This window comes from Helicoverpa zea, chromosome 9 (assembly GCF_022581195.2).
Source record: "Helicoverpa zea isolate HzStark_Cry1AcR chromosome 9, ilHelZeax1.1, whole genome shotgun sequence".
NCBI lineage: Eukaryota > Metazoa > Arthropoda > Insecta > Lepidoptera > Noctuidae > Helicoverpa > Helicoverpa zea.
In genome coordinates, this window is record NC_061460.1 from 7328892 (window position 1) to 7342068 (window position 13177).

Consider the following 13177-nt stretch of genomic DNA (forward strand, 5'->3'; position numbering starts at 1 on the left):
TAGGTACTCGCTGCAACAAGCCCAATATCCTACGTTCTAAACCATATAAGTTAAAGTAATCACACATTATATTTTCATTTGGGTGGTGATCTCAATCCGTATAATTTCGATTTGCAGGTTTTTAAATCAATAGCCCGGTCAAAATAGACATAAAAGTAGTGGTCAAATAACAAAAATTCCCACAGAGCTGATTTTTGGTGGAGAGCTAGATTTGATCATTATAAATAAAATACTAAAAGTCCCCATCGATCCCATGTGTGCGTCAAAAGTTATTCGAGGTCAAATGTCAAAATTTTTGGTTTTTTGTGTTTTTTTCGAAAACGGTAAGTTTTATCAAAAAAATACATCAGACCAAAATTGTAGATTATAAAATTTTCTACAAAAATTGCATTAACAGTTTTCTCCTAAATGTTACCATTCCTGAGATATCGCGCTTCAAAGTATATGCCATACATGACATGCACACATTTCCACGCCACCTGTGAGGTAGTGTACTCGGCGCGTTTTTTTTACCGTGGTTTCCCCTGTAGGCCTACTCCACTAACTGTCATGACAATTTTAGGATAGTTTAAGGGAATAATTGCCGTCACGTTCTAATATGATGTCATTATTGATATTAACTATTGGGTTAACTATTATTGTGATTGTTTTATATTTATCAGATTCATAAAAAAACTCGTGGTGGCCTAGTGGGTAAAGAACCAACCTCTCAAGTATGAGTGGGTTCGATTCCACGTCAGACAAGTACCAATGCGACTTTTCTAAGTTTGTATGTACTTTCTAAGCATATCTTGGACACCAATGACTGTGTTTCTGATGGCACGTTAAACTATAGGTTCTGGCTGTCATTGAACATCCATAACAATCGTTATGGGTAGTCAGAAGCCAGTAGGTATTTGGTTGCCCGGGTAACTGGGTTGAGGAGGTCAGATAGGCAGTCGCTCCTTGTCATAATGTGGTTTATTCATTGGTCTCTTCATTAAAATCGCAGGAATCTTCCTCTATTAACTGGACATTTGAGCAAGACTGACCTCGGCAATTGGTACAAGCTGGAGAACATAGCAACCCGACTTTTTTACAGCCACATTTGACACTACAATCTTTTTTGCAATTGCAAAAAATAGTGTTCAGGAGTTTTTCTGGAGCAGGTGGGAGTAAAGTTTTAATAGGTTCCAGGGTATTATGTATCAATTTCCAACCCCAGTCTTCTGGATTTAGTTGATTGCCTAGCCATGTTTGCACCTGATAGTATACTCGATTTAAGTGTTGAATAGCAGATTCCGATGTTGGAGGAAGACATGATAGTTGTACTTGTTTGTTTTTTCGCGTATGTTTTACAAAAGTTAAGTACCGGTATTTATTAATGCAAGTAATTTTTTTGGGAGCTCCATAAACCGCAAGAAGAAAGCGAATTCCTTTCGCAATTATTGTTTCAGGCTTGGAATCATTTTCTGTAAATACTTTGGCGCAGTCAGTCAAATCTTCTTTTTCGAATAATTTGAATACTGACGTTTTGCCCCTTCGGTACATTGCCGACGATGTGTCGCAGCCGGTTATCGCATGTAAAAATAAAATATAGTTTTGGCATTTGGGATAAGCAGTTAAACTTTTTGAAGAATAGATTTCTGATTGCTTTTGAGCCCTTCCAGGTTTCAGAAAATAAATAATTTTATCTATTGGAGTCCTTGCAGTAAGTAATACTAATAAATCAACATCTTCACCGACTACAATTATTGTGTTTGTTGCATTTAATTTTTCTATTGCTGTTTCGATTATGAGCACATCTGCGTCATTTTGAGCTTGTTTCACAGCAAAATTCGCAGCTCTTAATTTGTCACTTAACATGGAAATGAAACGAGATTTATTATTACTGTTAGCGAAAAATTGATGTTGATTACCAGGAACTGTCATAAATTCATCGAAGATAATCTCAGAACTCGATGATATTTTTGCAGTTCGACGACGTTGTTCTGAAGCTTTAATATTCTTTGTAGAGTCACTGTAGCCGTCAAATACTACCGTCACTGTATGCCCATAATGTCTGCGTAGATACTGAACATATTTATCAAAGATCACGCTAAAGGTTTCATCTCGATCCCACACAACGTGGTGTAGTAGGTATCCTCCATCAATAATGTAAGTAGCGTTTGTAAAATTAACCTCAGTATTGACTGGTTGAAAACAATCGTAAATTGCTGACTTTGTTGTTTTACGCATTCCAGCTGCATCGAATAGTGATAAGGGATAAGGAGCTAATTCATACTCAAAAAAATTTTCAATCTCATCCTCAAAATCTTTAGTGATACTCATGCGTTGAAATAATAATACAGGGTCTATAGGTACTTCTTCTTCGTGAATTTTCACGGTGCTACTCACGGCTAAAAGAGGGAGTACTTTTTGAGAGCGTTTTAATTTTATATTATTAAATGTTTTCCCTGTCATTTTAGACATTGAAGCAATCCCAACTTCACGAGCTTTGTGGCAATTAATCTTATCGTCACCAACAACTCCAGACGCAATAGATACGATTTTATTTAATTTAGGAAAAGGTTCATGTGATAAAAACCAGTCAAACAGTATTTTAATATCTTTAGCATCTTTTTTACGTCGCGAATCACTTGCATCTACATGCTGATCTGTTGTATCCATATGAACATTAGCAAGAACTTCCAAACCCTCACATACAGTATTCATTGCATGCATTCCGTAAACCCATTTACTTATCACACTTTCTTTCGTACTACGTCCTCGAGAAATGCCCCCATCGGTTTTCATGGATTTCATCAGCGACTGTTCAATAACCATATCTGTTGGAGTTCCACAATAAAGTTTATCAGAACGTCGAACAGTAAAATATCCCTCTGTAAACTTTTGATAAACACCGGGATCCATTACCTCTTTCAATTGAAGCATGTCTTGTAAGTACAAGTGCGCAGATTTGGCATAAGGTAAATGCCCAGATGCATGGAAATAAGGCAGCATTTCTTTAACGCAGTTCAAATGTGCTTGCCAATCTCCCATACGTTCTGCTCTTATAAAGTCCTTTGCAATGGACACCATCCGAAAGTATTGTACCCATAATTGTGCAGTTGGCCCTCGTTTCTGATATTCAATTAATTTGTCATTAAACTGATCAAGTAATTTTCTACATATTTCCTCATCTTCTTCAATGTCATAGTATGAAAGAGTATTATTTAGGATACTTTCAATGGTAATAATAAGATTTGCATCCATGACATCTTCAATAGCGAGATCTTTTAATATTTTTAATGCTAAAGTAAGTTGAAGTATTGTATGCGCTCGAACTGCTCTCGCATAAGCATGGCCACTAAGCATTTTCTCTAAAGACTTAGTTGCATAAACTTCAGCGAGTACTTCCTTTAGACCGCTTCCTTGCATGATATAACCGATTGCTCCAAAAAATGATATAAGCAAATGAAATCCTCCTAGTCTTACTATAATTTTGGATACTTCAGATTCTTCAGGTGCAGCAGATACAATCTCGCGAGCTTTCGCATACAGAGGTTGATCAAAAGTAATTATACATACTTCGTGGTTATAGCGTTTAGCATTCTCTACAGCACAAAGTAAAGTCGTGTATATTGTGTCGTAATTATTTGCTGGTTGATGAATAAATGGCAAAAATGAAATTTTTGACTTAGAAAAATCTATAATCTTATTTGTCGCGCATTCAATGTAACCATTCCAACCAGGTAGATCGATTTTTTTGTATTTGCCATAGAACCATGTCACATCAACTTTTTTTAAAAAGGTTACTTTAGATTCACTTTCGTAATCAAAATTTTGAACATTTATTTTGCTGTACCCAACCGCGCCAGTGTTTTGATAGGCTTGTATAGGTACATGAGCCTTTGCTGCAAAGTCTTTTGCTGAAAGAACTTCGGTTACTCGCGGCAGCGGGTTCTCCTGTAATACTGAATCTTTGGGAGTCACAATTTGGATAATTCCCATTATATGAAGCGTATCATTGCCGTCCAAGGTATTTACATTAATATCAGCATTATCTGCAACGTATTGAATGAATGTGCCTGTTTCTGGTGGTAAAATATGAAGTGGACGACTGAAAACTGCTGCTGATTCATAGTTCATTGTTTCGCTGTAAGATGCACATAAACCAAAAGACGAGAAAATTTGTATGAGACGTTTCGAACCAAATCGCCGATGAAAAAAAACTGAAAGACCAAGCTGTAGTTTAGATTTAAAGGTTCTAGGTCGAACAGCAGTCATGATGCAGTGGCTAATATTCGTACAAACTAACTTTAGATGATCTAAATTATGGCGCTTGTTTTTTAAAATGACTTTTTCCAAAAAATATGACAATGATTCGGGAATATCGTTATTTATATTCTCGAACATTCTACCTGGTGGGGGGTACATAGTATTATCGAAAACGCAAGATTGAATATCTTCAAGAATGATTGCTGCCGCAGCTTCCAAAGTTTTAAACCGCTTGTCTTTTTCATTCAAGTGTTTTTTATTAGACCAGACTTGACTTAAAGTATCTTGGTAATTGTCAATAAAACAAATAAATGTTAATGTTCCTGGCTTCTCTGTAATAATAATTCTACTACCATACTTCAATTTCAGTCGCATTTTTATAACTCTGTCATCTAAAGCTATATCTTGACAAACATTCTTTAATTCATCCAACGAAAACTGGCAATCATCACTCGTTTCTATGAATTGAAAAATTTTCTCCATCGCAGAGTTTATACTTTCATCTTGTGGACGGCCAATTTTACCACCAGTAGTAGGTTTTAAGAAAAATTTATAACAACTGTCATGGTATTTTGCTTCAGCAGCGATTAAATCGTACTCGAAATTAATACGTGCAAAAACAGCCTTTGAAACATCATCAGAACGATCTTTGACTAATTTCAACAGGGATTCTTTGAAATTGAATGTAGTTACGTTATAAATTTTTTTTCGAAGATGCTGTGCTTTCTTCTTCTCAGTTTCTTCATTGGCTTCATTACCACAAAATAAACAGTAATTTTTAAAACAAAAAGATTCACTTACTCGCGTTCTAGTACGAGGTGGACTTATTTTTGAAATACTAGCCTTTTCCTCTTCACGTTGTCTTTTTACTACAGCGATTGAAGTTTTCCGGGTATATGATTTTCTGCAATCCACGTGTATTATGACGGATTTTTCATTTCTTAAAAACTCAGTAAACTCATCACCTCTCGCGACACTAGCCTCGATTAAATTTGGCATTCCACGATGAACCACAACAGTTTTATTTTCAGTTAAAAGTTTATTGCAAATAAAACAAAACTGAGACATTTTTCAAGTTATCAAATAACACTATTACTATTATTACTGTCTTTTTAGGAAACAGAAGGACATAACAAAGTATTTTTCAAATATGAAAATTATTCCCGCTTAAACAATCACATGTCACAATGACGTTTGGAAAACAATCATCCAAGCAGAGGCGTCTATGGTCGCTCGTTTCTGTAGCCCTATATGTAATAACTGGCAGCTAACAATTTATACTTAGCTTAAGTGCCTTTATGTCGTGTCGTTTGCCAACTTCCCGCGATTATTAAAAAAAACATATGCCATTATCATCTTTTTGAATTTAGAATTCGAAAACAAAATAATCTTTTAAATCGATATGTTGTATAAAATATGTTTTTTATTTTTTTTAATGTAATTTTATTGTATCGCCCACTTAAAGGTGTAAAGTCGGTTGTAAAAATGGAAATGTCGAAGGAAAATTTGCGTACGATAATTTTCTACAACTTTAAAAGGGGATTGTCGCGACTTCAGCGCTTTGAAAAGTTAAGTTTCTGTGTCTGTGATGCAGAAACTTGCCTTAGGACTGCAGTACGTCGATATTTAGGATTTCAACGTGGGTACTCTAGCCTCAGTGACAAGGCACGTGAAGGTAGTTCAAAACCCGCCATGACCCAAGATAATATCGAGGCTAAGCGGCAGTTAATTCTCGCAGACCAACATGACATACCGTGACATAGACCCGTGGGCATAACGATTATTTTACATTGCCCAAAATTAAGCAAAGTCTTCGTGGTCAACGTTGCAGCACACCTGAAAAAGCTGTTGACTCACACAAATCGGCCATTGTGACTACCCCCACTTCAGAATGGAATAAATGTTTCAAGAACTGGTTTAAAGGCATGCAAAAGTGCATTAAATATCGCGGAGAATTCTTTGATAAACAATAAATGTTATTAACCTATTAAATGTCTACATTTATTTCAAACGACACAACTTAAAAGGCAGCCCTCGTATATACGTGGCTCATATGTACATATCATGTGTAGTGTGACTCTTTGAAGCGCGATATCTCAGGAATGGTAACATTTAGGAGAAAACTGTTAATGCAATTTTTGTAGAAAATTTTATAATCTACAATTTTGGTCTGATGTATTTTTTTGATAAAACTTACCGTTTTCGAAAAAAACACAAAAAACCAAAAATTTTGACATTTGACCTCGAATAACTTTTGACGCACACATGGGATCGATGGGGACTTTTAGTATTTTATTTATAATGATCTAATCTAGCTCTCCACCAAAAATCAGCTCTGTGGGAATTTTTGTTATTTCAAATGTCTATTTTGACCGGGCTACAAGTCGGCCTACGGGAGTATACTTGCTTACAAGGCTGTGAATACTTGCAGGCAGTATACCCGAATCTAGAGTGTAGCATGGCAAGCATGTGCGAATTCCACAGTAACTGCTGCGGTAAGTGGCATAGCTTCCCATAAATATGAATTAATTGAGATGATAATAGGTATCATCAATTTATTTGTCGATTTCTCCTTGCAGTTCGTGAAAACCCATACTTCGATTGGGAGGAACCAGGCGTCCTGAGGTACTTGCTCAGTATGTGCTTCTCCTGCCTAATCTTCTGGTTGCTGCTTATGACCATTGAATACAGAGTGGTGCAAAAGGTAATTATAGCCCTGTATTTACATCATTAAAAATTATTAGTCCATTGAGGTATTTTCTAAAATTAAAACTGTAACTATTTTTTGACACATTTCTATACACTTTTGGTCAAAGTTTAAAAGATGTTTCTGACGTTTGGTTTCGATGTGTCGTAGGTGTTCACATTCAAGAAGACTCCTCCTCCAATAGACGAGAGCACGTTAGACGAGGACGTGATGACAGAGGCGAGGCGCGCGCGCCAGGTGCCGCCGACACGCCGCAGCGACCACGCGCTTCTCGCTCACGACCTCTCCAAGTACTACGGGAAACATCTCGCCGTAGACCAAGTCTCGTTTAGTGAGTCAACTTCGCATTTAAAAAAATAATTTGTATTGTAGGTACATTTATATACATTGTCCGGAATTTCCAAATTAACCTTTCCATTATTCATCAAGGTGTGAACGACGGCGAATGCTTCGGTCTATTGGGTGTGAATGGTGCCGGAAAAACGACCACCTTCAAGATGCTGATGGGTGATGAGTCCATTTCAAGCGGCGAGGCGTATGTCTCCGGGCACTCGGTGCAGAGGAATCTCGATAGAGTACACGAGAATATTGGTCAGTAGCCAAAAAACCTCTTGAAATTTTAATATAAAAACTTTTATTACTGCTGACACGTAGGTTCGTGTAACCACGTACATATATTCATGTCTAATTTATATTGCAGGATATTGTCCGCAATTTGACGCATTATTTGGTGAGCTGACGGGTCGCCAGACACTACACATGTTTGCGTTGATGCGCGGCTTGCGTTTACGCACTGCAGCACCTTCGGCTGAAACACTCGCACATGCGCTTGGCTTCTTCAAACATCTTGATAAAAGGGTAATCTTTTATTTCTTTAAATATATGTCTAGGCCTACTGTATTGTAGTTGTCATAACATTTATTTTGAATTTAATTTTTCAGGTGCATCAGTATTCAGGCGGCACGAAACGCAAGCTTAACACGGCGATAGCATTCATGGGACGAACACGGCTTGTGTTTGTTGATGAGCCTACCACTGGAGTTGATCCCGCCGCTAAACGCCACGTGAGTACTTCGACCTAATCAGCGAAAACCAGAACAAGTAGACTCAAGCCATCTTTCGATAGGATATAGTGCATGCCCTCGAGTGGTCTTAAGGATACTAGATTCAGGTTTTTTTTTGGTCCTTAACATTCAGCAATATAGAATCCAACGTTTTTAAATTGATCAGGTATGGCGCGCTACCCGCGGCGTGCAGCGAGCAGGTCGCGGCGTGGTGCTGACGTCACATAGTATGGAGGAGTGCGAGGCGTTGTGTTCGCGACTGACCATCATGGTCAACGGTCGCTTCCAGTGTCTGGGAACGCCACAACATCTCAAGAACAAATTTTCTCAAGGTAAAGGAAAAAATCGATAGTGTCGTTCATCGGATTCATTCGTGTTTTGCATAACCGAATGTAGAGCAGGCCCCTACCAATGTTTTACATAGGTCTGTCTAATAAGAAAACCCCTTTGTAAGTTTAATGGTATACCAGTCGTTGATTTACAAATGACACCCTGTGACAAAGTCTTTTTGCGTTTTCCCAGTCACGCAGAGACCTACTGTCATTAAAAGATGGTCACCCATTCTCCCATTCACACCAGGACAGAGCGCGTTAACGGCTTATTGATAAATAACTTTAATTTGTTTCAGGCTTTACTTTAATCATTAAAATGAAAACTGACGACAGTGACAGCGACACGCAGTCAGTAAACAGCACTACCAGCGTAGTAGATAGTGTCAAACTATACGTCTCTGGGAACTTTGAAAGTCCAAAGATAATGTAAGTAACAAAATCTATTTCAAGTTCTGGAGCTATATAGGATAAGTTCTAATTCTATATTAGAACTTAAAAACTGAATTTATCACTATCGTTTCAATAGGCATGATGACAGTAATCAAAAATCATTAAAATAATATATTTATTAAATTAAACTTGAAGCTTGGTATATAAAACGCGCATTGTTTTCTTTATTAATAATGTGATTAATATGTATTTTTATAAAATAAAATTACGAAATAGGGCAATCCGCCATGATATCTTGAACACCAATCAGAGCTCGTGACGTCATTTCTCAAAACAACTCGCGCGAAAGCGCGCGAACGTCACATTTCGTTATTGTGAACTTCCACTGCGATCTTTGTTTTTAATTAATTAGTTGTTTATAACACGAGTTATGGAGCCCGGATTTATCAATGCAAACAGCGCTAGCATTGATATGCAGCCTAGAATTGATATCATAATGCTGGGAAAGTTTTTGGCATCAAATAAAGATTTTTGTTCAGCTGAATTTAGAAATCTTAAAACTTCCATGTAAGTATACTAGTTTAATTAAAAAACAATGAGAGATGAAACCTAACCTCGAAATAGTTATTTACATTATAAACTATGCTAGAATCTAGAGAACTACGTAATAACTTACATCAAAGTGATCTTCACAAAAATAAAGTTGTACCCTGGGCAATATTGCTTTTGAATCTCGCCTTGCAAGTTTAAGCCGCTTGTTTCGTATTTTTGTAGGTATTGTGAGGAACGTACACAAATAACTGACCCCACAACACCTATGCCCTTTCGAATTCATATTTAATAACACAAAAAACTTAATTATCGCACGAGCGTTGTTCACTTGCGTCTTGTAATTTCAGTCGTGACGTCACAAGTGACACCATGACGCTGACAAGCGTTTTCGCGCCGGATTCAAAGTGGACAGAGAAAAATGCAATTATTTGATAAAAAATCTTCGCATTTTCTTAAAATTAATAATTTTTCATATAAAATAGACGTATACCTACATTATACAAAGGAATTTAAAAATTTGTCATCATGCCTATTAGAATTCCAGCAGTGGTGTGCTTTATTGGGGTAATTGGCTGCTCTTTATATAGATAATTCTATTTTTCAGGGAAGAGTATCATGGTCTTCTAACTTACTACTTGCCTGACCGTAGCATGGCATGGTCACGAATGTTTGGTATCATGGAGCGCGCCAAACAGATCTTACAAATTGAGGACTACAGCATATCGCAGACTACCCTCGAACAAATATTCTTGCAGTTCACCAAATACCAAAGAGAAGAAGGAACGACGTTATAACGATTGGATAATTAGCGGTAAACAATAATGTTATTGGAATGATTTTTTTTTAGTTAAATAACTACGTGCAAAGGTCAGAAGGAGCTTATTCGAGAGAGCTAATTCCAAAAATCCACAATTCATACCATTGTATTTTATGTGATTTTTTTTTAATGATAGACAAGCTAATATATAGCAACATACCATGACCAAAGACCATACATACTATATTTAATAAGATTTTAAATTATTGTTCTTAAATCGTAAAAAGGCGTCAAATGGCGGGTATATCAATGTGTAGGTAGCCTCCTAACGGATAAGATGAATTTAATGCATATATTGTTTTATTGTTTCGTTCTGTATCGTGTCGGGGTTTATTTATTATCCGTAAATAGGTGCCATAGATAACCTATTTATTTTTGATAGGATATCAAATAAATCGCATTAGCGCTGATTAATTCTAACGGTATCTAATATATGTAGGTACAAAAGTACTTCTAAACTGAGATTACCTATAATCAGTATAAAAACTGCGAATTATCCTTAGCATGACTAACAAATAGAATCGGAAAAGTATTTGCCATATAGTATTTGTTGAATATACTTAGTACGTTTTGTTCAAAAGAACTTTGACTATAAAACTCTTAAAATGAGACCTGAATTTTTGAATATTTGTATCATCAATCAAAACATCAATGGTTTGGTCGTAGTTAAGGTCAAATAATAAAAGTATCCTTTCAATGATTGACCAGTGTTGTGCATACGTAAGTGACAATCTACTTGAAGAAATTTTAGTAGATAGAAAAAATTGTAGTTAGTTATTTCATTAGGTTTAAGATATTAATCAAACTGTAAATATACTTGTAAATAATGAATGTTATTTATATACAATTTTAGACAATTTATAGAATAAATATAAATAAACACATGCTCAAGCGCTTCGCATGTGTTTTTTTGTTTGTAAGGAGTTATCCATGATTATACCAAATATTTTTTACTTTGATACCAAATGGGCTATAGACAATTTAGAATTATTTTGTTTTGTGTGCTGTGTACCTTTTTATAGTATTTTTAATGATTTAATTTAAGGTTTGATTATACTTTCGAGATAATATCGTGAATGCCTTACATTATGAATGGTTTTATTACATTTTGGCATCAAACGTTTTATAATAGATGTTTATTTTATATTGTGATTTTTTTCGACCTGACATTATAATTTATAATCTGAAATAAAATAAATTGTGATCAAATATTCTTAGTTTTATTAAAAAATTGTCTATAAACACTACACAATACAAACACCGTCCTTATGAAATAACATACAAAACATTGAGAGGTTATAAGCAATACATTAAAGCCAAATAGTTGCAATAAATTATAAGTTGTATAAGTACTGTTGAAGCGTAATAATAAAGTAGCAATTGACAGAGGCATTATGAGTTCTACATTTCACTATTTATAGTAAAAGAGATTTTCTTGTAATACTGCATTTTCAAAGGAACTTGTACTAATGCAATAATTCATTTCATTAGCCCGAACTTACTGTACATGGCATCTGCTATATTGGTAGCATGGGGCACATTCTTATATAAATATATATATTTCAATAGCAATAACACAATAAAATAATAATAAATCACAAATCATATCACACAAATTCATTTTTATCAATACTGTACAATGCATTGTTTTATAGAAAGTTATTAACAATTGCGTTGCTCGCTCATACCCACAAAATAAGTGTCAGTATTGTAATGACTATTAACGCAAAGCCTTTTTTAAAGAAGAATAAAATCGAATTTATCTACAGCAACCTTTTTAAATATTTACTGACTTGTCTGAAATTAACTTTGACATTATTTTCAGATTAAAAAAAAAGTCTACTCAGTTTTATAACTTGTGCATAACAATATAAGCATAACTTTTGCGTAATTCTGTTCATGTCATAACCATTGTGGATAGTAAAGTTAAGACAACAATACTTTATATGATAGAGCAGAGAGAATTTTTTGTGGATATATTCATAAACTGCGATTTTATGTAAGTGTACATACGCCAGCACATCAGACTCCTTCAATATGTATTTTTTTTCAAAATTGAACCTTATACTTAAGAGGTAAAGTTGAAAATCGATCAACGAAATCTGACAGATTGTAGTAGCTTGATATGCTGGCGTCTGCACTACATAAAGGACAATGGGCGTTTTGGTACCCTGTCCAACAGTGTTGATTCTAGTACCATTGCGTAGGTCTTGGTAAGGCAAAAAATGTTTACTATGACGACTAGTCCCAAATCTTTGTCCATTTCGCGTGACATCGACTAATAGAATGAGTAATGTTCATAAATCATCAACGTAGATGTAGTTCTTAAATCCAACTGTATTTAATAAAAACTGGTAAAGTAATAAAAAAACAGGAATTTGGCCTTCTTAGAATGTTTGCTTGCCCACTGCTTTAAAAAAAGAATGTGCAAACCTTTGCAGTTCACGCAGAACTAGCTTATGTATTTGATAAAAGTCTTTCAGTATTTACAATCTATCAATGTTTAATGATTATCGTGTTTTAATAACAGGTTTTTTTATTTCATATAATGTGTGGTACATGGAAGCCAGAATGTTTTAAGATAGTATGTAAAATGATTAGTTGTGTTTTCAGAAATGATTTAGTTATCATTCGACTAAACACTCGACAACAATCACTGGCCATAATTTTATGATAAAAAAGATATACCTAGCCTGTTTTGAACCACATTAAAGCTTAGCTTAGCTTGCTAGCTTGCTTAGCTAGCTTAGCTTCCCATAGAAGGCAAGATCTCAGTTGAGATATTTGAATGAAAAAAGAGGAATGCACTTTCTATAATTCTTTACGAAAAACTTACTGTCGATTCTGAAAAAGCATGTCCTGATCAAGACAACCACTGTTCCGGTTTTTATTCAGTGTATTTTTAGACTATTTTAGGCTGAGAATGTATATAGTCCCGGCACGGAATGTATTAGCTGGAACACCTCAAAATCTCAAAATTCTGCTCAGATATGTGAAATGGTCTGTAGCCCAGTTAAGTACTATTGCAAGCCTGGAGGCCTAGATACAAAGAAGGTGATTTTTTTTTTTTTATAAT

At 35.3% G+C, this 13177-nt stretch overlaps 1 protein-coding gene across 5 annotated transcripts in view; it reads left to right on the forward strand.

Annotated features, from left to right (window-relative positions):
- LOC124632962 (phospholipid-transporting ATPase ABCA1-like) overlaps window positions 1–11310 on the forward strand; it is a 31010-nt gene extending 19700 nt beyond the window's left edge. For all 5 annotated transcript variants that reach the window (XM_047168004.1, XM_047168003.1, XM_047168002.1 and 2 more), the window contains 10 exons: window positions 118–127; window positions 6620–6734; window positions 6819–6943; window positions 7097–7277; window positions 7376–7537; window positions 7647–7804; window positions 7888–8010; window positions 8177–8342; window positions 8639–8768; window positions 9889–11310. In XM_047168004.1, the coding sequence (XP_047023960.1) occupies window positions 118–127; window positions 6620–6734; window positions 6819–6943; window positions 7097–7277; window positions 7376–7537; window positions 7647–7804; window positions 7888–8010; window positions 8177–8342; window positions 8639–8768; window positions 9889–10078 (1360 nt within the window). In that variant the 3' untranslated portion in view covers window positions 10079–11310. The remainder of the gene's footprint in view (window positions 1–117; window positions 128–6619; window positions 6735–6818; window positions 6944–7096; window positions 7278–7375; window positions 7538–7646; window positions 7805–7887; window positions 8011–8176; window positions 8343–8638; window positions 8769–9888) is intronic.
- Window positions 11311–13177: the final 1867 nt, after the last annotated feature.